This window comes from Schistocerca serialis, chromosome 2, assembly GCF_023864345.2.
Source record: "Schistocerca serialis cubense isolate TAMUIC-IGC-003099 chromosome 2, iqSchSeri2.2, whole genome shotgun sequence".
Lineage (NCBI taxonomy): Eukaryota > Metazoa > Arthropoda > Insecta > Orthoptera > Acrididae > Schistocerca > Schistocerca serialis.
The window spans coordinates 1,036,621,345-1,036,647,961 of record NC_064639.1 but is presented as its reverse complement, the minus strand read 5'-3'; the positions used below and the strand labels follow the sequence as shown (position 1 = coordinate 1,036,647,961).

Genomic DNA, 26,617 nt, shown 5'->3' with positions numbered 1-26,617 from the left:
GAGCAACTCGTCAACTGTTGGTTCTCTTACAATTTAACACTTACATTGGTAATTTTAGTTTTTGTCATTAAAGAGAATCCACTGTTTGTTCCTTTTAAAATTTTACTTCGTAAGTTCGAGCTTTACGTATTTGGCACCCACGAAAATAACCAACAACTTTACTCTTGGTAATGATGAAACAAAAGTACGTGATCACTTACAGTACCTTGAGCCGACAACCATCTTTTCAGCACTTCAACATACGGCATCTCTGCATTGGTCAGTTAGCGACGACACCACGCTTTCATCCTCAACATAGTTGTGAAAATATCCTGTGGTTCAATGTGCTTTCATGCGAAGGATATAGCCTTCTAATATCGGATGTTTCATTTTTAAAATAACTATTATGTAGTCCTATGCAGTCAATTGAAATCAGGCGATGCCGAGAGAATTAGATTAGGAAATGAAACATTAAAATTAGCAGATGAGTTTTACTATGTGGGCATCTAAATAACTGATCACAGCTTAAGTAGAGACTAGCTATAACAAGAAAAGCATTTCTGAAAAAGAGGATTTTTTTTTTTACATCTGATAAATCAATATAAGTATAGGAAGTCCTTTCTGGAGTTGCGAACATTTGTCTGCAGTGTTGTCTTCTCCGGTAGGGAAACGTGAATGACAATAAGGGAATAGAAGTCAGAGAAAAATGCTGAATGCGTGTTTAGTTCGCATAACTAATGAGAAGATACTGAATCGGAGAGGGGAGAAAAGAAATTTATGTCACAACCTGACTTAAAGAAGGACTTGGTTGATAGAATGCGTCCTGAGGCATCAAGGAATCGTAAATCTGGTGATGGAGGGGCCGCGACCTTAGCAGTTAAGTCCCATAGGATTTCACACACATTTGATTTTTTTTTTGTGATGGAGGAGAGTGTGAAGAATAAGAATTGTAGAGGCAGTCCAAGGAATGAATACAGTAAGCATGTTCAAGTGGATGCAGGTTGAGGTAGTTTTTCGGAGACGGAGATGCTTGCACAGCGTACACAAGCGTTGACAGCTGCGTCAAATCAGTCGACAGACGACAACAACAACAACATGCATGAGTTCTTTATTCGTAAGAAAAACGTAGGTTTGTGAAATCGGATGAATTACTGTTATCCACTGTATTGGCAGCACTGTTACTCAAAACACATCCAACAACGTTTTGCTTCATAGTAATTTCGTCGTCTTCTTTTCAAAGCTCCCCTTTCACTTCTGTAAAATTTTCATATGGACTGGCCCCGGGTGGTTACAAGAATGTAACAAAGTCTTTCAATTACTTCCACCTTATTTCACAAGTACCCACAATATACAAGAAGTATGTATGAACAGGATGCAATAGTCTTTGATACTAGTCTCGTTTTTTGTCACACTGTAGTATCCTTACTCGAACAAACCGAATTTCCTATCCTCCTTTCTTATAAAGAGTTTCCGTGTTCTTTCCACTTCATATCGCTTCATGACGTTGCTCATACAACAGCGTAGAGGTTAGTCATTCATACTGTACTCGTATAGTTGCGTATTTTTACTCCTAGTTGATTGCCTTATATTGCACTATTGTCCATGAAGTGAGGAACCATTAATTACACCAAATTGAAAATGTTAAAATGTATGTGAATTCCTAAGGGACCAAACTGCTGAGGTCATCGGTCCCTAGACTTACACACTACTTAAACTAACTTATACTAAACACACACACACACACACACACACACACACACACACTCACTCACTCACTCACTCACTCACTCACTAACCCGTGCCCAAGGGAGGACTCTAACCTCCGACGGGAGAGGCCGCGCAATCTGTGACATGGCGCCTCAGACCGCGCGGCTCCAAATTGAAATCTCACGGAAATCCTTATGGGTTTCTTATAGTCATCTAGTAATGATGCATTTCCATAGACGTCATCATTTTTAGCTAACAATAGACCAATATCGAATATTCTATCTGGATGGATCGCATATGAGGCCCTTAGAATAGCAGAGGCGTATGTATGCCCCAAAGTATGCCTCCGCCCCCTCCCCCTTGCAACATGTTGTATGAAGTATGCTATTTTATGCCTGCTAAGTGTGAATGGACGATACGCCGTGGATATGAACGACCTCGCCGTTTGACTACATCGTGACCGGCGGGTCTCCAGTTGAATCGCGAGAATAGCAAAGGCGTATCTGCCGGGTCTCTTTCGAGTTCATCTGGCCCGTGTCAAGACCGTTGTAACATGCAGTCTGGTGGCGTATCGCACTCGGCTTAAGATTTATTGAGTGCGTGTAATGTTGTGTTTTGAAAGTAGTGTTGTGTAGTGATGATACCATTCGACAAACCTTTAGTGCATTTAGCGTAATGATGTACGTTTATTTAGCACAATGAGTGGTACAAACGGTGATTCTACGTCTCATCGCGTAAGTCATCCTGGAAAACGCTGCGTGCAGCAGCATCAGTGGAAAATGAACGTGGCCAAGAAGAATAGAAATACAGGTAAAGAATACGTAAGTGTGAAAACAAACAACATTGTAAAGGCCAAAGAAATAGGGTCTGCCTGCCGGCGTGATTGTTTTGAGAAACTGGGCCAAGATAAATTGGATGAAATGTTTCAATTATTTTGTGGCATGGGGGATTACAGCCTACAGAATTGTTATTTAAATAAACTAATGACAAATGTGGACGTAAAAAGATAGCGTGCAAAAGACAGGCTGTCTCGTAGATAACGCACAGTAGATTAGAAAGTGATTCAAGGAAATACGAGCTGCAACGTTTGCGCAGTTGCTTTTCGAAACACACATGGTTTGAGTGAAAAGCGACTACGTACTGCTCGTGACAAGGTTAAAAGGGCCCTGAGCACTATGGGACTTAACATCTGAGGTCATCAATTCCCCAGAACTTAGAACTACTTAAACCTAACTAACCTAAGGACATCACACACATCCCTGCCCGAGGCAGGATTCGAACCTGCGACCATAGCGGTCGCACGGTTCCAGACTGAAACGCCTAGAACCGCTCGGCCACACCGGCCGGCGTGGCAAGGTTACAAGAAATGGAACCACTGATATACATCATCGTGGGCATCAGGAAAAGACACCTAATTCAGATAAAGACAAAGTAAAGGCAGTTTCCCTGCGTTATCCAGCCACTACAGCAAAACTAAAAGTCTGCAAAGAAGATAATTAGCCTCTGATTTAAATATATCCTAAAGGGACCAGTCTTATTGTGACTGAATTGTTAAAAACCATGCTGAAGATCGTTCAGTTTCTGAGTCATTTTGCCGTCACATGGTTTACACAGAATTTAATCTTGGGTTTACTCCTCCTGAGTCTGACACCTGCAAATGTTGTAACAAAACAAAGCAACAACTGGAGACAATGAGACAAGACATCGATTCCGACCAAATAACAGAATAAAAAGAGAAAAGAGCTTGCATGAACGCGGAGCTGTGATGGCACAAATACTTTTAAAACAAATGGCAGATAATAAGGATCTAACAGGTGCTGCTGTTGCCACAGATATGTAACACGCGCTTCCCACAACCAAAATAAATTCTGGAATCCAATTTTGCAAGAGGAAATTGTGGACTTATAATTGTGATATCCACAACGTAAAGGACAGATCAACTTCAATGTTTCTTTGGGATTAAAGTACTGGAAAATAAAGTTCTGCTGACATTGCAAGTTGTCTCATGCACTATATTGAAAGTAAAATACCACCAGAAGTGAAGACATTATCTGTTTTCAGCGATAATTGTAATGGGCAGAATAGGAACATGAAAATTCGTCTGACCTGTCTCGGATACATCCATGTAGACCGTTTCTTAATAATGAAACACGTTTTCATGACTCCGGCCACTCTTACCTTCCGTATGATCGTGATTTTGGCAATATAGAATTGTATCTTAGGAGAAAAGAAGTGTTTACTGGGAATCAGTATGGTCAGCAAATAAGAATTGGCAGTAGGAAGAAAACCCTTGTGATCTCGTTATGGTAACGAGAAACCAAATTAGAGATGGAGGAATTTTGCAATAGCACATAACGAAGAGGCAAGATCTGGACGTCAAGTTTTCAGAGGGAAAGGTTTTTGTTTCCTCAAATGGTTCAAATGGCTCTGAGCACCATGGGACTTAACTTCTGAGGTCATCAGTCGCCTAGAACTTAGGACATCACACACATCCATGCCCGAGGCAGGATTCGAACCTGCGACCGTAACGGTCGCTCGGCTCCAGACTGTAGCGCCTAGAACCGCACGGCCACTCCGGCTGGCTTTGTTTTCTCCAGCAACTACAAAATGAAATATGACATTAAAACTACGTGCAGCGGAGAATCTTAACATCATCTGCGTGAGCTACGATCATCATTTCAATCTTTCGACAGACAGTCTACCGAATAAGTTATTTTACCAGAAAAACTTGCAGATTTTCGCTCACTTCTTCCGTGCATTCCCGCGAATCATTATCCATATTTTACAAGTATATTTAATGATCAAGAAAACATGTATCACACGCCAGAGGGAGAGGAAGAGGCAGCAGTTGATGATGACACTTTACATTCGTGACATACCCTTGGTTCCTCACAGTACAATTAGTTGTTTCCGGTGTACTGCAGGTTCTACTTTATTATTAAGTGTTTCTTTATATTCATTAGTTCATTCATTCAATTTTATTGTGTGTACCTTATTATTTGTATTAATGATTAATATTAGATCAATTCTTGAAAAATGTTTACGTTGCAGGAAAACAGTTTCGGCTATCACACTCATAATTTGATATCTTATGTAAATAACATTGTCTATAAAATTAGCGTTCAGAAACTCTGAATATCTGCCAGAGAGCATTTTACATTCATACTTTATATATTCGCATCTGAACACTTCTTAATGTCTTTATCGAAGTCTGTTAATAAAGCGCAGTCAACATTTAACAGCGTGGTTCTCCAAAACTAGACTGAGTGATACATTAATCACATTTCTCTCAAAACTAGATACTATTCCAAGGGCCTTATATGTATACTGACAAGGGAACCTCCCCATCGCACCCCCCTCAGATTTAGTTATAAGTTGACACAGTGGATAGGCCTTGATAAACTGAACACAGATCAATTGAGAAAACAGGAAGAAGTTGTTTGGAACTGTGAAAAAATAAGCAAAATATACAAACTGAGTAGTCCATGGGCCACATAGGCAACATCATGCACAATGTGATCTCAGGAGCGCCGTGGTCCCGTGGTAGCGTGAGCAGCTGCAGAACGAGAGGTCCTTGGTTCAAGTCTTCCCTGGAGTGAAAATTTTACTTTATTTATTTTTGCATAGTTATTATCTGTCCGTTCGTTCATTGACGTCTCTGTTCACTGTAATAAGTTTAGTGTCTGTGTTTTGCGACCGCATCGCAAAACCGTGCGATTAGTAGACGAAAGGACGTGCCTCTCCAATCGGAACCGAAAACATTTGATCGCAAGGTCATAGGTCAACCGATTCCTCCACAGGAAAACACATCTGATATATTCTATACGACACTGGTGACTGCATGTGCACCACATGACAGGAATATGTTGTCGACCCACCTAACTTGTACACTTGGCGATTCTTCTACCTTGCCCGATTTAGGTTTTCTTGTGGATGTGATAATCACTCCCAAAACAGTGATGAAAACATAAGAGTTTGTCACACAAACTGAAAATAAAAAATAAAAATTTTCACTCAATGGAAGATTTGAACCAAGGACCTTTCGTTCCGCAGCTGCTCACGTTACCACGAGACCATGGCGCTCCTGCGATACTATTGTCCTTGATGTTGCATATGTTCCCACGAACTACTCAGTTTGTATATTTCGCTTATTTTTTCACAGTTCCACACAACTTCTTCCTGTTTTCTCAATTGATCGGTGTTCAGTTTTTCAAGGCCTATCCACTGTGCCAACTTGTAACTAAATCTGAGGGGGGTGCGATGGGGAGGTTCCCTTGTGAGAACACGAGCGATTGCAAGCGTCGCCGTCCCTGATCGAACCCCCCCCCCCCCCCCCCCACCCCCCGCCCCGGTCCCCTCCAACCTTCAAACGGCCAGTGGCATCAGGCCATGAGGCCCTGAGCCACACGGCTAAAACACATCCCTGAAAAGTTGGTTCTTGATAGGCTGCACTACTACGGCTGCTATGACCTCTTTCTTAGATTCAAAACGTTTCTCAGCCACAAATTTCCTTAGATATGGGAACGGTTGTAACGGAAACAATTTGGGATTTGGTGATTAGGGTAAATGTTTCTAAACTTAGTAATTAAGTTACAATTACGTGTACATCCATTATGGGCCATGTTGTGAGGACTGAGACTGCTAATTAAAATGAAGAAGAAAATTTATAATTATGCGCTTGTCACGAACTCTTTACTTCATCCATAACGCAATTCGAAGGTTACACCATCATGAAGTTCAAGGGATCTTTTATGTAACTGTTCTTAGTGAGAAGCATCGCCCAGTGGTTTTTTTTTTTTTTTTTTTTTTTTTTTTCAGCGGCATGTCATATGTTCCGGAGGCTAGGTTCGCAACCTAAGTTTTTGTGCATCTCACATGCTGTTACAAGAAATCACTCATGCTTCCAATTTTAAAAAAATTATGTAACAGATGCCTACTATCTGAAAATGATGGTGTAACATTTGAAATACACAATGGATCCGGCCTCCACCAATTACCTAGATTACTGGGATAAAGTGATGATACACCTCTCGCTAAAAATAAAAATAAAACCAGCGCCCAAAATCTGTAAAACTGTCTCAACTTGGAGGAGATAATGGATTCTGCATTTGCCTCTGTTCAGCATTCAGCACACTTCGTTGTGATGTGCCGAAGGCGTGAGCTGTTTCATAGACCAGTTGTCGCCGGACCTTGAATATCATATCGTGCACTACTTCGTTATTATGTTTAAGTTTGTTACGACCTTCAAATGTGTCATCGTCGTGGAAAGTGGGGTAAGTTTGAATTTCAACACGTACCACCAAAATAGAAACAAAATTTAATTGATATCAACAGTATATGTGAGTCAGATGGAGATATCTGCATCTACACTGGTAGAACGCAGGTAAATGAAAGTGTGGCACTATGGACGGTCTGTGAAGTGGGGACGGCGATACAGGCCATCTGCTACAGCGAGGTTCACAGCAGGTGGCGTGACGCAGCCCGTGTTGGCGTTGGTGGCAATGCGAGTGGATGCGACAGTCTGCAGACGACTCACCACGGCTTGCTGGAAAAACGCCTTCAGCACTGCACGCTCGTGACTTACCACTTGGCTGTTTTACATCGCCGTCTGCTTCGGCACTCGAAAACTAATCGATACTGCCACTACCGCCTGCTGATTTTTCGAGGAATTAGCAACTGGCCATTGGTGATGGTTGTTCGTCACAGTGCGCTGTCATTTGTGCAGTTGGATTACATTATAGTTCACGTGATAGATAACCGGGCTAGTCCATGAAAATTTTAGGTAGTTACACGTGCACAACGTAGATCCTGGATATTTGCTTTCGGAACCAAATCTACCAAGCGTATCATCGGTGCACAGCTTATAGTCGAATTCATAGCTCCGCTGTACCTTTCTCCTACTTTTCTGAACTGTACTGTAGATCTGCTGCATACACCGATGGATGCAGTTGTAGTCACAGGAAGCCTTACAGCGATTAAAAACCTGTGCTCGTATTATTACCTAGTGGGATTGAAACCCATTTTCATTCAGCTTGATTTGGACTCCTCATATCTACTTTATACGATTGCGAAGAGCGTACCCAGTGTCAGAGGTAGGATAGCGACGTGGTGAGGGGGATGGACGGACCTCATTTTCAGAGAGACGAAATGCACTCCCGGAAAAAATTGTGCGTCCTCTTAGAGGTTTCCAACTCACTCAGGATTTATTGTTGCAACATTGTATGTGATTACATTTACATATCAATTGCACAAGCAATTTTGAGGAACCAGATATCGAGCCATGCTGAAACACCGATATTAGTATGTGATGTAGCCTCCACTGGTGACAGTGCAAGCGCAAACTCTGGCACACAGTCATCGCAATGTTGGCGAATACGTCCTGGAATACGTTATGCCACGCCTGCTCGAACTTTCACGTAGCTCTGTCAGAGTAGTGGGATAATGAGGCGCACGAGTCACTTCGCGTTAAATCGTATCCCATATGTGCTCAATTGGCGAGGGGAAGTCCAGAGATCGTGCTGGTCAGGGAAGTTGTTGCATGTCTCGGAGAGTACATTGAGTTTCGCGGGCAGTGTGTGGGCGGGCATTGTCCTCTTGGAACAAATCACCTCCTCGCTGCAAAAACGGCAAGAGAGCGGGTGTAACAACATTCTGCACGCGCCGAGCGCTGGTTAGCGTCCCCGCTCCCCCACTCCTAGAAACACCAAAACCGATCGAGAGTTGTAGTTCATCGCACCCCAGACCACAAGGTCTGGGCTGGGTCCGTGTGTCTTGGACGAATACACTCCACGAGACAGCAGCGCTCACCGGGTCTGTGTCGTACGCACAAACTACCAATCTGCTTTCATCGGTGAAGACCACGGCGCGCCATTCCAGCATCCGAGTGATCCTTTGACGACATCAATTGAACTATGCACGTCGACACTGTGGGATGAATGGAAGACGGGCTAGAGCTGTGCATGCCCGTAGTCCCACTGTTGATAATCGGTTTGCAAAAGTTTGTTTGTGTTGACACGTCTGGGCTCATAAGCCCTCTTATCTGTGCTGAGGTAGCTATACGATCTGCCACTGTAGCCTTTTACAATACGACTATCCTGGCGGGCGTCTGTGCTGCGTGGACGTCCAGAACCTTCTTTGGTGGGAGAACATTAAGGTAACCACTGATGCCAGCATCGATGCACAAGTGGCGTAGCACGTCCAAATTATGTGACAGTTGTCCAAAAGACCATCCCGCCACTCGGAAGGCCACAATTTGGCCTCTTCCAAACTCGCTCAGTTGGCTGCATGAAGCCTCCGTGGCATAGTTGCCTGCTTGCTTCACACGTTTGTACCGCACTGATCCTTGTGGCTATAAGCGTTCCCTATTAAAGGGTAGAGACAACTAGCGCTGTGGTAGCTATATCTCTACGCTGTCTGTTGGCGGACTACGCTGAAACCAGTATCAGTACATCTATTACACCCAGGTGGCATATGCCGTCATCGGATCAAAATCGACATAGTCTTTCCAAGTGCACTAATTTTTTCCGGCAGTTGAATTGTGAGATTTTTCGACGAATGGGTCTGGATGCAACCAGTCAGTATCCGTGATAAGTTCTGGCTTTCTTCAAATTGATACTGAAACGATCCGTTTGACTGTGGCGGGGCAGGATTTGAGTTTGCGAAGATTTGTGTTTCAAGGAGAGAAGGAATGAAACGCAGAAGCGCTTCCCTGCCACTAACTCGATTCGGCATTAGGGTATTGCCACGATAATTCCGTTAACAGTGACACGGTCACTTTCTTCCTCAGCGACATGTAATTGAGCTAATTCTTTGTGGCGTTAGCTCGAAAGCTTTCTTTCTTCAGGAAGGCTTTATCGGCGTCTAGGGATTGGTTCCACAATAAAATTTTGCTTCTTAGATCAGTATTGAGTCTATTGTACGAATAAGACAAGCTCATTGAACAATTATTTAGCTTTCTTAACCTTTGTTTACGCTGGTATAACAGGGCAACAGGAGAAGGTTGACTTGATAGGCAGGTGAAGAATATCAATTGAAAACTGGATAGCATTTACCGAACGTCCGCTAGCTGCTTTAAAACAATTTTTGGGAGAATTAATCAGTGCGCGATATTCACAAATTAATGACTATTTCATGGCGATAAAATAACAGAGGTAAAACTTCTGTTCATCAGGAGAGGCATTTCTCGATACGATACCAATGTATTAATGCCACAAAAGTAGAATTTTGGCTTTTTAAATTGAAAATTCGCTGAAGGCCGTTTCTCAGTAATGTTCCAGTACTGGATCTTTTCCCGATCAACAGGTGCTTGCAGTGATTGAAGAGCACTAGTTGACTGGCGATATGACTAGCAAATATAACAGCCTGATGGCTGCAATTATATTTCTTTAATGAACGATTCGATTTAACTTGTATTTGCTGCATAATATCTGTTTTCCTTTGCACTAGTTTTTGCATAAAATCACAAACTTCAGACGCTGTTCCATATTTTCTTCAGGGGAGTCATGTAATGTCTAAAGGCACACTTCATATGCTTTTGCGAATTATTACCGGACTCGCGGAGTAAAGAACGCGTTTATATCCGTTGTATTTTGGTAAGGACTTGAGTGTACTAGTGCTCATTTTGGTCGTCGTTGATGACCCATAATCGAACTTATTTGAAGGTGAACATCTCTCGGTTTCCGCTATCGCACTGTCTCTCACTTCGCTGAAATAGTAACCATCTAATGCGATGATCTTTAAATGTAAATCGTAGTGAGATATCAAATCTGTTTCTGCCTTGTTGTTGTATTTATTTATTTTTTAATTGACAGACCTAGCTGCTTTCTGAAGCCGGCCGTGGTGGCCAAGCGGTTCTAGGCGCTACAGTCTGGAACCGCGCAACTGTTGCTGTCGCAGGTTCGAATCCTGCCTCGGGCATGGATGTGTGTGACGTCGTTAGGTTAGTTAGGTTTAAGTAGTTCTAAGTTCTAGGGGACTGATGACCTCAGATGTTAAGTCCCATAGTGCTCACAGCCATTTGAACCATTTTTTGCTTTCTGAATCGTCCTTGGTTCAAAATTTGCCTCCTGGCACGTAGTTTGATCGTGGAATAACGATGCATAATATGTAACGTGAATACCATCATGGCTTAACTCGATTTGACGATGCTTGAAAAATGCCCTACATACGTAATGCCCTACATACGTATTGGGAGATGAAGATGCTTGCACAGGATAGAGTAGCATGGAGAGCTGCATCAAACCAGTCTCAGGACTGAAGACCACAACAACAACATGAAGTGATGCACCAGTTTTCATCGAAGTTAGCAAATGCTGAATTTACAACACAGTTCCGAACATAAAATATTTGCAAACATAGTCAACATTAAAACCTTCTATGTACATATCCGAACTCTACTATTCATGTCTGACATCAATAGCCAATTTGGGACTGTGTGCATATGCAAGTGGTTTTAATTTACATTTACTATAGTGAAGTTGGCCACACACTGACCGAAATCTAGATATGCAATACACATCATTTGCAACTGATTGCTGTACCCTTTACTACTGCAATGAATGCAGTCACTGGGTACAACTGTTTTCCTGAGGATTCAAACTTGATATATGTACTGGAGTTCAAAAGTGGAGGACTCGTATCGTAACAGTGCACGCATTAGCTCTTTATGGAACAAATGTAAACGAAGGAAACAGTTACAATTTTTCCGCGTATGTATTGCTTGTAACCACACCGTTTTTTTGTCCCAACACATGACAACAATTTGTGGAATGATTGCTTGTCCACTCTAAACTTTGTGGGGCGGGCAGATGAAGGAACGTTTGAAACAGAAGGAGGTCTTAAATGTTTTTAAATGCCTTTACGAGATGTTTGTGCTTTTATGTTTGAGCAATGCCACGTGGTGTCCGAGTTAGACCTCACAAAGGAGAGAGAGAGAGAGAGACATCCATTTGTTTCGACTACCTTCCAACCACATAAAACGTTTTCTGAAATCTTAAGCTGTGATAATGCTGCAATTTTTCTTTGTTCTACTCGTATTTCGGTCGGCGCAACAGCGACTTCTCAACTCGTTCTTCGTTCACAGTAGTAAGGAAAAGGTCAGCTGGTACTGGTTCTGATGAATAGGGAGCTAGCAACTACTTTTTTATGTTTTGGCTGAAACGTGTTGATAACGAAGAGCAGTGTTGGTCGGGGCATTAGCAGACTTTCACCATACACCTAAAAGTTGTACGTAATCTGATGAAAACTCTCAGATAAAAGGCATGCGCTCTGCAATACTCAGAAATATCGTCAGTCGTCTAGCAGGCTCTTCCTAGATAGTATTTATAAACGAAACATCATTGCCAGTTCGTGATGTCAAAGGGTGGCTAGGTCGAGATTGGCCTTACAATACAGTCCCCTCCCCTCTCCCCCCATACTTTTTTTTGAAATGTGAAAATCAGTCGAATAACATAGATGATATTGCTTAGCGCATTTTTTAAAATGGTTCTTCCGGAATTGCTGCGTCCTGAGCTTCAAATTTTCCTGAAAGGCAACAAAAATTGACGCACTATCCTTTAAGAAAGTGTAGGCGTACCACAGCTTGAAACACGAGCTAAGGCAGTGCCGCACATTATAGGCTTTCTATCGCTCACTACCTCGCCGAAGTCATTAACGCAGGCAGACCCACTCCCTGCCCTTAAGTGGGTCTCGGCTCGGAGATAAGCCGGTTCGAAGTCTGGTGGTGTTGGCGTAAAGTCCCTGATCATCAGTCTTTGCGCCAATGTCCTAGACTGAACTCCACACGTTTCCGCAGTGTCTCATGAAGTGAACGCATGTGGTAATGATCTGGCCGTCGGACAGAGGCGTTAACGTTGCGGCACCCGTGGTGCTATGCGAGAGGAGAAGGCTACGTGCCGGCACCGGATATCTCCCTTCTCTCATCATCATCATCATTATCATCATCATCACCATCACCATCATACATCACAAACATGACATCACACTTCACCCTCATCCATTACACTCTACTTCACTCCCCATATACACATAAGACACAACTCCCTCATATCCACAAGGAAATCCAGTGTGCGTGGCGGCTGAACCTATCCCTTGGTGTGTCCCAGGCAACAATGCCATACGATTTTGCTGCACTTTACAGAAAATATTGACAGCTTTGAGTAAAATTCTATAACCAGGAAATGTTTGTGTGCCTTGGCGTTAATACGCACAAATATAAGTAACATTCATGCGGAAGGATAAAAAGTCTCCTGATTTAATTGTGCTGTTACCTTCTGGCCAAAGATGAGCTACATTTCCTTTCAGTATTGCTTCAGCGAAACAATTTGTCAACTCATATTTTTAGTTGCACAGTACACTATAGGAAAGTAAAGTACCTAGATGTACCGCTGATGTGTTTCGTTTCTTTTTGCAGTGAAAGTTCCGCAGATCACGAAGATCCTGAATGCTAAGAGCGCGGAGGGAATCAGCTTTGCGAGTGTTTTGCTGGAACTATCCGCCATCACTTCCAGCGCCTCCTACAGCTTCACCCGGGGATTTCCATTCAGGTGAGTACCAAATCATGACAGACGGCTGGCCAGTCTGGACACACTGACCAGTTCTGATGAGGTTGCACGGTGCAGAACTTCATGATTGATCTACCTAATGGGCAAAAAGAGGCGGAGGTATATGACATATATAAAAGGCAATGTCCTGACTGGCTTTCTCATCATCGCACAGCTCAAACTACTAAGAACAGAAGCTTGAAATTGGAAGAGGGTATTGTTCTTATTCTGTAAGCGTCGTTTAAGAAGGAATTTTTCGAAATTCCACCCCTAAGGATGTGAAACAGGGGATGAGAGGTTTTTTTGAAAATATGTTGCTATTAAGGCAATTTTGAAGCTAGACCTACGAAAAGTAGTGCTTGGTTTCTCAATCAGTAGTAAAAAATATACATGTTTCAACATTTTTGAAAAGTTTAACCCCTAAGGGGTGAAATAGGGGATGGAAACTTTTGAGAAAATATTTCGATACATTAAAAAAATGTTAAAGCTAAATCGATGAAAACTGGTGCATCACTTCATGTTGTTGTTGTGGTCTTCAGTCCTGAGACTGGTTTGATGCAGCTCTCCATGCTACTCTATCCTGTGCAAGCATCTTCATCTCCCAATACGTACTGCAGCCTACATCCTTCTGAATCTGTTTATTGTATTCATCTCTTGGTCTCCCTCTACAATTTTTACCCTCCACGCTGCACTCCAATTCTAAATTGGTGATCCCTTGATGCCTCAGAACATGTCCTACCAACCGATCCCTTCTTCCTGTCAAGTTGTGCCACAAACTCCTCTTCTCCCCAATCCTATTCAATACTTCCTCATTAGTTACGTGATCTACCCATCTAATCTTCAGCATTCTTCTGTAGCACCACATTTCAAAGGCTTCTATTCTCTTCTTGTCCAAACTATTTATCGTCCATGTTTCACTTCCATACATGGCTACACTCCATACAAATACTTTCAGAAACGACTTCCTGACATTTAAATCTATACTCGATGTTAACAAATTTCTCTTCTTCAGAAACGCTTTCCTTGCCATTGCCAGTCTACATTCTATATCCTCTCCACTTCGACCATCATCAGTTACTTTGCTCCCCAAATAGCAAAACTCATTTACTACTTTAAGTGTCTCATTTCTTAATCTAATTCCCTCAGCATCGCCCGACGTAATTCGACCACATTCCATTATCCTTAGTTAGATATAAAGAAATATATATTAATGGATGAAATTTTCTATTGAAATATCAACGCAAAAGGTTTAATTAACAAAAATCATGGACTCTAGGTACCAGAATCGCTTTTTTGACGGATGTAAACGCCACAGAAAAACGAACTACTATCTCTTGTCATACATCATTCTTTGTTCCTCGGCTACTACTGTTCAATAGTAGTAATAGTGTGCGGCGATGGTGCTGAACACATCTGTTGTGAGCAGTGCGAATCATCTGGTCAGGACAAGTTTTCCCACAATGGCAAGGGATTTTGTAAACACTGGAACACCTTAGTTCTAGATAATGTTCAACCGACCAATCGAAAGCTCTGATCTTGGTTGGCGAACGAAACACAATTTTGGTATATCGTTTCTAAATCCTTTCTACCTTTAAAGACACTGGTACGCTCTGAGCATGTCTAGCAGCCGCGTCGGAGGTAGCGTAAGCCTCCCGACAGAGGTACTCCGTAGGACTAATCGTTTCTGTCAGCTGCCACCCTTGTGGCGCTGTACCTTCACGTAATGTTCGAGGGGAACAGCGACAGCTTCTGGAGCAAGCGTATAAAATAGCCACCATTCATGGTAGGGATCAGTTTCCGGCGACATTTAGCAAACAGCATTCTCACCTGAAGATGGAGGTTACGTGGACGCCTGAAGTACTGTGTCAAGATGATTGTATGTACCGGGTGATTAAAAAAGTAAGATCAGGTTTCACTTGTGTTACATACAAACTATAAAAGATACAAATACATTGCGCATGTCACTGCATAGAGGAAGGTTCAAAGTTACGACACAGCTGCGCTGTTGTTTGTTTGTGACAACATGGCGACTACACCACAAAAGAAATAATTTTTTGTGTTGGAATTTGCGCGAAGTCAATTCATTCTTCAAGTGCAACTTGCATTCTGCAGTCGATTCAGCAAGAAGCCACCTGTGTATAAACAGATTTATGACTGGATACGAAATTATTGTAAGTTGGTTGCATATGCAGAGGGAAGAGCACAGGTCGGTCACGCACGTCTGTTGAAAATGTCGAGCGTATACGAGATGCGGTCATACGGAGATCTCGGAACTCCACAAGACGGGCAGGTCATGAACTGAAACTTTCTCGACCAACGGTGTGGCCTGTTCTAAAACGACGCCTGCGTATGAAGCCTTACAAGCAGCAATTACTGCAGCAGTTGCGTCCCGGCAACCACAATAGAAGGTACGAATTTTCCATTTCGATTATCCAGCATACAGCAGAGGACATTGTTTTCCCGAACGACTCACCTTTTCGGACGAATCGACGTTTCATCTATCAAGTGAAGTAAACGGCCATAACGTAAGAATCCGAGAGTCACAAAATGCTGTCTTCGTCGTCGAACATGAAAGACACTCACCGAAACTGAATGTGTTTTGTACCGTTTCTGTTCACAAAGTAATGGATCTTTCTTTTTGACGAGGAAAGTAACTGGAATGTTACATCTCGACATGCTGCAAAATTGGCTGTTTCCTCAACTTCACGAAGATTCCAGTTACTTCTACTTCGACATCTACATCTACATCCATACTCCGCAAGCCACCTGGCGGTGTGTGGCGGAGGGTACGTTGAGTGCCTCTATCGGTTCTCCCTTCTATTCCAGTCTCGTATTGTTCGCGGAAAGGAGGATTGTCGGTATGCCTCTGTGTGGGCTCTAATCTCTCTGATTTTATCCTCATGGTCTCTTCGCGAGATATACGTAGGAGGGAGCAATATACTGCATGACTCTTCGGTGAAGGTATGTTCTTGAAACTTCAACAAAAGCCTGTACCGAGCTACTGAGAGTCTCTCCTGCAGATTCTTCCACTGGAGTTTATCTATCAACTCCGTAACGCTTTCGTGATTACTAAATGATCCTGTAACGAAGCGCGCTGCTCTCCGTTGGATCTTCTCTCTCTCCTCTATCAACCCTATCTGGTACGGATCCCACACTGCTGAGCAGTATTCAAGCAGCGGGCGAACAAGCGTACTGTAACCTACTTCCTTTGTTTTCGGATTGCATTTCCTTGGGATTCTTCCAATGAATCTCAGTCTGGCATCTGCTTTACCGACGATCAACTTTATATCATCATTCCATTTTAAAGCACTCCTAATGCGTACTCGCAAATGATTTATGGCATTAACTGCTCCCAGTTGCTGACCTGCTATATTGTAGCTAAATGATAAGGGATCTTTCTTTCTATGTATTCGCAGAACATTACACTTGTCTACATTGAGATTCAATTGCCATTCCCTGCACCATGCGTCAATTCACTGCAGATCCTCCTGCATTCGTTACAATTTTCCATTGTTACAACCTCTCGATATACCACAGCATCATGCGCAAAAAGCCTCAGTGAACTTCCGATTTCATCCACAAGGTCATTTATGTATATTGTGAATAGCAACGGTCCCACGACACTCCTCTGCGGCACACCTGAAATCACTCTTACTTCAGAAGACTTCTCTCCTTTGAGAATGACATGCTGTTATCTAGGAACTCTTAAATCCAATCACACAATTGTTCTGATAGTCCATATGCTCTTACTTTGTTTATTAAACGACTGTGAGGAACTGTATCGAACGCCTTGCGGAAGTCAAGAAACGCGGTATCTACCTGTCAATCTGTGTCTATGGCCCTCTGAGTCTCGTGGACGAATAGAGCGAGCTGGGTTTCACACGACCCTCTTTTTCGTAACCCATGCTGATTTCCTAGAGAGTAGATCTTTAGTCTCCAGGAAAGTCATTATACTCGAACATAATACGTGTTCCAAAATTCTACAACTGATCGACGTTAGGGTTATAGTTCTGCACATCTCTTCGACGTCCCTTCTTGAAAACGGTAATGACCTGTGCCCCTTTCCAATCCTTTGGAACGCTACGCTCTTCTAGAGACCTACGGCACACCGCTGCAAGAAGGGGGGCAAGTTCCTTCGCGTTCTCTGTGTAAAATCGAACTGGTATCCCATCAGGTCCAGCGGCCTTTCCTCTTTTGAGCGATTTTAATTGTTTCTCTATCCCTCTGTCGTCTATTTCGATATCTACCATTTTTTTATCTGTGCGACAGTCTAGAGAAGGAACTACAGTGCAGTCTTCCTCTGTGAAACAGCTTTGGAAAAAGACATTTAGTATTTCGGCGTGTAGTCTGTCACCCTCTGTTTCAGTACCATTTTGGTCAGAGAGTGTCTGGACATTTTGTTTTGATCCACCTACCGCTTTGACACAAGACCAAAATTTCTTAGGATTTTCTATCAAGTCAGTACATATAACTTTACTTTCGAATTCATTGAACGCCTCTCGCATAGCCCTCCTCACACTACATTTCGCTTCGCGTAATTTTTGTTTGTCTTCAAGGCTTTGGCTATGTTTATGTTTGCTGTGAAGTTCCCTTTGCTTCCGCAGCAGTTTTCTAACTCGGTTGTTGTACCACGGTGGCTCTTTTCCACCTCTTACGATCTTGCTTGGCACATACTCATCTAACGCAAATTGTACGATGGTTTTGAACTTGGTCCACTGATCCTCAACACTATCTGTACTTGAGACAAAACTTTTGTGTTGGGCCGTCAGGTACTCTGTAATCTGCTTTTTGTCACTTTTGCTAAACAGAAAAATCTTCCTACCTTTTTTAATATTTCTATTTACGGCTGAAATCATCGATGCAGTAACCGCTTTGTGATTGCTGATTCCCTGTTCTGCGTAAACTGTTTCAAATAGTTCGGGTCTGTTTGTCACCAGAAGGTCTAATATGTTATCGCCACGAGTCGGTTCTCTGTTTAACTGCTCAAGGTAGTTTTCAGATAAACCACTTAAAAAAATTTCACTGGATTCTTTGTCCCTGCCACCCCTTGTAAACGTTTGAGTCTCCCAGTCTATATCCGGCAAATTAAAATCTCCACCCAGAACTATAACATGGTGGGGAAATCTACTCGAAATATTTTCCAAATTATCCTTCAGGTGCTCAGCCACAACAGCTGCTGAGCCCGGGGGCCTATAGAGACATCCAGTTACCATGGTTGAGCCTGCTTTAACAGTGACCTTCACCCAAATTATTTCACATTTCGGATCTCCGTCAATTTCCTTCGATACTATTGCACTTTTTATCGCTATAAACACGCCTCCCCCTTCACTGTCCAGCCTGTCCCTGCGGTATACATTCCAATCTGAGTTTAGGATTTCATTACTGTTTACGTCTAGTTTCAGCCAATTTTCTGTCCCTAGTACTATGTGGGCATTGTGACCGTTTATTAATGAGAGCAGTTCAGTGACCTTTCTATAGACGCTCCTGCAGTTTACTATTAGCACATTAATATTGTTATTCCCTGTTGCATTTTGCCTACTCCTACTTTGCCGCGTCTCAGGTGGCGTCTTGTCGGGCCTAGGGAGGAAATTATCTAACCTAAAGACCCATGTGCACTCCACACGTACTCCGCTACCCTTGTAGCCGCTTCCTGCGGGTAGTGCATTTTTATGCATGACGGCGCCCCTCCTCACTTAAGATGCGGCGTTATCTTAACAAAACCATCTCATAACGTTGCATTGGAAGAGGTGGACAACCAAGTTTTTGTCCATTGGTTTTGCCCTCCCAGGTCACCAGACCTCGCACCTTGCGAATTTTTCTGTGGGGGTACATGAAAGATATTCTTTTTCACCTATGGCAGCTACTCTTAAAGATTTGACAAATCGAATTATTCAAGTTGTCGATTCAGTAAACAGGAACCATTTGATCAGTGTGTGGTTTGACATGGATACCGTTTAGATTTTCTCGAGCAATGCATAGTGTGTGCTATAGTCTGTGCGAGCGTAAGACTTCGAACTTCCCTCTATCCGGTGACACGCGCAATGTGTTTCTATCTTGCACAGTTTGTTTGTAATAAACAACTAAAATCTATTCTTGCTTGTTGAGTCACCCTTGATTTAATCCCGAGTAAAAATATATGCGGTCAGTACCGCGGTTCGATCGCGTCCACATTGTTACTTTATGCCATGAAGGGCTCTCAACAAGGACAGTGTCCAGGCGTCTCAGAGTGAACCAAAGCGATGTGTTCGGACATGGAGGAGATACAGAGAGAGAGACAGGAACTGTCAATGACATATCTCGCTCAGGCCGCCGAAGGGCAACTACTGCAGTGGATGACCGCTACCTACAGATTAGGGCTCGGAGGAACCCTGACAGCAACGCCACCATGTTGAATAATGCTTTTGGTGCAGCCATAGGACGTCATGTTACAGCTCAAGTGTGCGCAATAGGCTGCATGATGCGTAACTTCACTCCCGACGTCAATGGCGAGGTCCATGTTTGCAATCACGACACCATGCAGCACGGTGCAGACGGGCCCAACAACATGCCGAATGGACCGCTCAGGATTGACATCGCGTTCTCTTCACGGATGAGTGTCGCATATGCCTTCAACCAGACAGTCGTCGGAGACGTGTTTGGAGGCAACCGGGTCAGGCTGAACACCTTAGACACACTTTCCAGCGAGTGCAGCAAGGTGGAGATTCCCTGATGATGTTTTGGAGTGGCATTATGTGGGGCCGACATACGGCGCTGGTGGTCATGGAAGGCGCCGTAACGGCTGTACAATACTTGAAAGCCATCCTCCGACCGATAGTGCAACCATATCGGCAGCATATTGGCGAGACATTCGTCTTCATGGACGACAATTCGCGCCCCCATCGTGCACATCTTGTGAATGACTTCCTTCAGGATAACGACATCGCTCGACATCTTGTGAATGACTTCCTTCAGGATAACGACATCGCTCGACTAGAGTAGCCAGCATGTTCTCCAGACATGAACCTTACCGAACATGCCTGGGATAGATTGAAAAGGGCTGTTTATGGACGACGTGACCCACCAACCACTCTGAGGGATCTACGCCGAATCGCCGTTGGCGAGTAGGACAATCTGGACCAACAGTGCCTTGATGAACTTATGGATAGTATGCCACGACGACTATAGTCATGCATCAATGCAAGAGGACGCACTGCTGGGTGTTACAGGTACCGGTGTGTACAGCAATCTGGAGCACCACCTCTGAAGGTCTCGCTGAATGGTAGTAAAACCTGCAGTGTGTGGTTTTCATGAGCAATAAAAAGGGTGGAAATGATGTTTATGTTGATTTCTATTCCAATTTTCTGTACAGGTTCCGGAACTCTCGGAACCGAGGTGATGCAAAACTTTCTTTGATGTATGTAGTTCAGAGAACATGATGTACGTCGAAGCAAGGGAGTTTGAGGCTAGTTAGCTGGGGAGTTAATTGAAAACTGCATTTTTTACTAACTAGGACAATATTTTAGCCAGAAGTCAGCGACCGACATGCTATACATCCGAAGTATGTTGCAAAGATCTCGTTTGCGGGCCCATGTTTACTGGATCTTCTTGCATCTGTTATCATATAGGTTCAACCCTGTCGGTCTTCATTATTAGTTATGATATACCAGTTATAAGAAAAGATAACGCAGCGAGTTTCTCGTGTAGAAATCGCATTTATTTGTCGGGTCTTCGTGAGAATATAATTTTATGTGTTGTATAAGGAAGAGAAACATCTAGCAGCACATGGTGGAATTCGACAGCAGCAGGGTCGTGGCAGATGGAGACTGCGGTTGTTGCTCTGGGGTATTATTGTTTTCGTTGTCCGCTTCCGTAGCTGTGTGGTCACTGCGGCTGACTGCCGTGCGGGGCGTCCAGGTTCGATTCCCGGCCGGGTCGAAGACTTTATCGGCTCGGGGACTGGGTATTGTGTTTTTCTCATCATTATTTCATTATCATCGACGCCCAAGTCGCTTAAGAGTCGCCAAATAAAAGAGACTTACACTAGACGGCGAACAACTCCAGATGGGGCCCACTGGCCGTACGCATCGCCATGCATGATCGTAACGGCCCCATGCGACTAGTGCCAGCAAGGGCAGACATTATTCTCTCTGCTATTGAATTCGTTATATAGGATCAGCAGCTGAGAATATCAGCACTTGCTTTGTGTGTTTCTGCAGCAGACTATGCAGCGCCAGTATGGGAAGCATCTGCACATGCTAAACAGGTTGATGTAAGTGTAAATGAGACAATGCGAATTGTTACAGGCTGTCTCAGACCCACACCAACGGGTACTTTGTACCTACTTGCTGGAATTGCCCCATCCAAGATCAGAAGGCAGGTGGCAGCAGACGCTGAGAGAACAAAGAAAGAAACAGATTCTCGACACCCACTGAATGGGCACGTCACTCAGGCTCGGAGGCTTAAGTCTAGAAATAGCTTTATTGCAAGAACCAAGATCCTCGACGGTTCACAGGAAGATAATAGAGTCCGTAAATGGGAGAATGAGCAAACCGCACTGCAGATAATACCAAAAGAGCAAATGGCACCTGGAAACAAACTTCCTTATACAGTGTGGAGAACACTAAATAGGCTGAGGGCTGGTGTACCCAGATGCAAAACTAATCTGTGCAAGTGGGGACTGCTGACTAACGATGATGTTTTTTTGCGGATGCGGAGAGGTACAAGACGAGGCACATTTGCTCATGTGCCGACTACTGCCGGAGCCCTGCAGTTTTAGTGACCTGCTACAAGCCAACGACAAAGCCGTAGAGGTGGCTAACTATTGGAAAAAAAAATTTGATCTGGACGCGGAAAAGTAAAAGTAAGCAGCTGGCGTGATGGCATGCAGTGACATTGGGTACACAATACCATCGTCTCTGGTTCTCATTGTCGGTCATTTGGACAACGGACGCTACATTTCTACATATTAAGAACGGCGGCTGTGCCTTATCTCCGAGGTCAGCGTATCGTTATGTGTCAACAAGATTATGCAAGGCCCCATAGTGCCCGTTCTGTCCTTGGTTACCTCCATAAAGAGAGTGTTCGACTGTTTTCCGGGACACCACAATTTCCATAGCTCTCACCATTGAAAACATCTGCTCCGTGTTCCCCCCCAAAGTGACTTACAAATTAAACCACGTAATCTTTCCACTATACTGTTAACGCTCAATATGTACGACGGTCTTATTTGCTAACCTTCCTGGTGTTGCATTTTTAGGGGCCAGTAGTGTAGACTCGCCAGCCTCGTGTGACGAAGTTGGCGAGAGCGGAATTTTTTTTTCGCAGTGGGAGTATTTCGTGTCGAATAGAGTTTTAAGTCTGATCACTAGTTTCTCCAGGAATAATGAATTCTGGAGCACCTTCTGTATGATGTTAATCTTTAAAGGAAACTGTGGGGAAAAAGAAATTGGTACACCTGGAAGGACAACGTCATTCCTGATCCGATCATGGCGTATGCCATCTGGGTGATAGTAGACATACTGATAATGGTTTATACGTCGTCTGCTAACAGATAGCCATCTAACGGAGCGCCATCTTTGTCCACCCTTTAATTGGGAGTGCTCACAGCCAGAAGGCTCAGTCTGGTGCAGACGTGTGAAGCGAGCAGGCAACCATGCCTCGGAGACCCACTCGTGCTTCATACAGCCAACTGAACGGGTTGGAAAAGGGTCAAATTGTGCCCTGCTGAGTGTCGGGATGGCCTTTCCAGAGAATTGCTACACAAGTGGGACATGTTCCGTCAGTTGTGCATCGATGCGGGTATCAGTGGTCAAGTGAACATCCTCATATCCGCAGATGATGTTCTGGACGCCCACGCAGAACAGAAGTCCGCCAGGATCATCTTATTGTAAAGGCAACATTGGCAGACGGTACAGCTACCACAGCTGAGATTAGAGGGCTTTTGTGCCCAGACGTGTAACACGAACTGTTGCGAACTGATTGTTACAGTGAGACTGTGGGCACGCACGCCTCTAGCCCGTCTTCCACTCATACCATAGCATCGACGTTCACGGCTTGATTGGTGCCGCCAGATGAACACTTGGTAGATGGAATGGCGCGCTGCGGTCTTCAGCAGTGACAACAGACTGTACGCAAGCTATGATGATTTGCGTGTACAATGTAGACTCGGTGAACGCTGTCTCGAATAGTGCATTCGTCCAAGACACTCTGGCCCCACCACAGGCCTTATGGTCAGGGGTGAGATAAGTTATAACTCCCGATCACCTTTGGTGTTTCTGGAGGGACGCTTACCAGCGCTCGGTACGTGCAGAATGTTGTTAGACCCGTTCTTTTGCCGTTCTTGCAACAGGAAGGTGATGTGTTGTTCCAGCAGGACAATGCCCGTCCACCCGTGAAACACAACGTGCTCTGCAAGACGTACAGCAACTTCCCTGGCTAGCACACCCTCCGGACTTGTCTTCACTGGAGCATGTGTGGGATGTGATGCTACGAGAAGGGACTCATTCAACTTGTCGACCAACAAGTTTTGGAGAACTACGTGAGCAGATCGAGCAGCCGTGGCGTAACGTATCCCAGGACAGTATTTGCCATCTGTACAATCGACTGGATACTAGAGTCAGTGCCTGCATTGCCGACTGTGGGGGTTACACCACGTACTAATATGGGTCGGTTGATTCGGGGGAGGGGATCAAACGGAGAGGTCATAGGTCCTATCGGATTACGGAAGGATGAGGAAGGAAGTCGGCCGGCGCCGGCCGGGGTGGCCAAGCGGTTAAAGGCGCTACAGTCTGGAACCGCGCGACCGCTACGGTCGCAGGTTCGAATCCTGCCTCGGGCATGGATGTGTGTGATGTCCTTAGGTTAGTTAGGTTTAAGTAGTTCTAAGTTCTAGGGGACTGATGACCTTAGAAGTTAAGTCCCATAGTGCTCAGAGCCATTTTTGAAGTCAGCCGTGCTCTTTAAGGAACCATCCCAGCATTTGCCTGAAGCGGCTTAGGGAAATCACGGAAAACCTAAATCCTGATGGCCGGACGCGGGTTTGAATCGTCGACCACCTGAATGCGAGGCCACTGTGCCAACCACTGCGCCACCTCGCTCGATACTAGCAAGGGTGTTTCAGCATGGATTGATAGCTGGTACCTCAGAACCACTTATGCTGTTGACCTGTAAATGTAATCATTCGGCGGTGTGAAGTTCCATGAATGTAGATATGGACTGTGTATGGAGCATTAACCACATCTCTGCTTGGGTGGATTTAGGCCGAAACTGCACAGCAGAAGCAGAGTTACCGAATGGGGACTCAACAATGCAGACACCAGCCGATCGAGCACAACCTCATCCTTGTGGCAGTGTTTTGGCGTGAAACGCTTGCAGCCTTGCGATCGTTAGCCTAATTTCGCAGCCGTGCGTTTTTCACCGGCCCGCCATTAGGTAGTCGCGGTCGCGGCAGCAGCGCGGCGGCGAGCAGCGGCAGCCGGCACAAAGCTCCTATACGAAATTGTGGGATCCCCGTCAAGCATATCGGATGGTGTGGTAAATTAATTTGAAATTGGTGCGGTGTTGAGATTATCTCGGCGGGGTGGCGGCGATTCATCACAGTTTGGCGGCCGCCCCGCGGGGGGCCCTCCGGCCCTCGCTGGGACTTGCGCGTCTCGCCTGGTCTTCAGAGGCCGCCGGCCGAGGCGCTCTGCACGGTAATTACCACGCCGCCTAGCTGCCCGCTGCCGCCCGCCGCCTGCGTCCACTCCAGCGCTGCCCGCCGTCGCCCGTAATTTTTCGCTTAATTTGCTGATAGAGGCCGCTGCTGAGACGCCCGCTGTTGCGCCGGGCATGCTGCCGCCTCTAGCGACTGTTGTTGTTCTTGTAGTATGTCTACGTCTATTAGTCGAGCCTAGTATTATTGCACCTGGCAGTGAGAGTGCTTCAGTCGGCTTATCGCGAGTAAGCGCGTAATCGGGGTTGATAGTATATGCCTAACTGATCTGAAAGCAGTGACAGTGCGGTGCGCTTTCGCTAGTCTCAAGTCACCACGTTTTTCCGACAATGTCCAAGTGCAGTAATATCATGGTTGTTTAGGCCGGTATTACACTATCAAATTTCTTTGTCAAAGATTTGATCAAAGATGTGATCAAATATTCCGTCAAATATATTTGACAAAGATCTTTGACGTAGCGCTAGAAGGGGTATTACACTGTCATATTTTTCGTCAAAGTTCAAGATGGCTGACAACAACAACTTGTTATAAACCGCAGCAGTTGCACGTACCACAATTGCGCTGTGTGCACCTGCGGAAGAGAAGCGGGGAAAAAAAAAAGTAAACATACCTGGGTGAAGCCGTGGGTTTTACGACGACACGATAAAAGCATTCAACAAAACTTGTTACGTGAGCTTATAGTGGAGGATGTCAAGTCGTACATCAATTACTTAAGAATGGATGAACATACATTTCTGTATGTGCTCAATGAAGTGTATCCTCATATCACAAAGCACAACATTCACTTAAGGACTGCTACATCTGCAGATGACAGGCTCACTGTAACACTCAGATTCCTTGCTGCAGGAGAGTGTTAGGTTAGGTGAGGTCAGGTCAAGTCTCCAATCTTCTTAATCTATTTTTGTATTCAGCGTGCCTCACGTTGTAAAGCGCCTCATCAGCTTCATACATCTCTGTTAATTTTGTAGTTGTCGGCACACACCAATTGTATTTACCGGCAATGTTTATTAAAACACTACAGACGACAGAATGCTGCAGTGATGCTAGCGCTCCGTGTGGTAACATGTCACATTGCAGTGAACAGAAGACAAGCGACTTCATTGATCAAATCTACAACGAGGCCCTAAATTTGATCAAATATTGGACGACATTTGACCAAGTTCCCTATTACACCATCAAATATCTTTGACAAAGATATTGGACAAAGATATTTGACAAAGAAATTTGATAGTGTAATACCGGCCTTAGCTCGTAAATACTCAGTAAGCAACTGTACTGTGCATGGCGGAGGGTACATCTTACCAGTATCATCCATTTTCTTTCGTATTCCATTCGCGTATTGAGTGAGGGAAATGTAACTCTGTATGCCTCTGTAAAGCGCTCTGATCTCTCTTACGTTGTTCTCGTACAATCCTACGCGACGTAAGTTTGGCGGCTATGTCGTACTGTCGTTTTCGAAGACCTCCGGGGTTTCGCGATAACTGCGTCTTCTTTCTTCCAAGAAGTCGCGTTCACATTCACCAGGCATTTCTGTTTCACTTTCATATGTGTGATGAAGACTTCTTACGATCCTTTCTAGCCGTCTGCGGTGGCCGTGCGGTTCTAGGCGCTCCAGTCCGGAGCCGCGCTGTTGCTACGGTCGCAGGTTCGAATCTTGCCTCGGGCATGGGTGTATGTGTTGTCCTTAGGTTAGTTAGGT

The 26,617-nt window shown here is 44.4% G+C and overlaps 1 protein-coding gene across 1 annotated transcript in view; it reads left to right on the top strand.

Annotated features, from left to right (window-relative positions):
• LOC126458457 (mannose-P-dolichol utilization defect 1 protein homolog) overlaps positions 1-26,617 on the top strand; it is a 399,899-nt gene that overhangs the window by 110,559 nt on the left and 262,723 nt on the right. Inside the window, exon 3 of the mRNA XM_050095527.1 lies at positions 13,097-13,229. Coding sequence (XP_049951484.1) covers positions 13,097-13,229 — 133 coding nt within the window. The remainder of the gene's footprint in view (positions 1-13,096; positions 13,230-26,617) is intronic.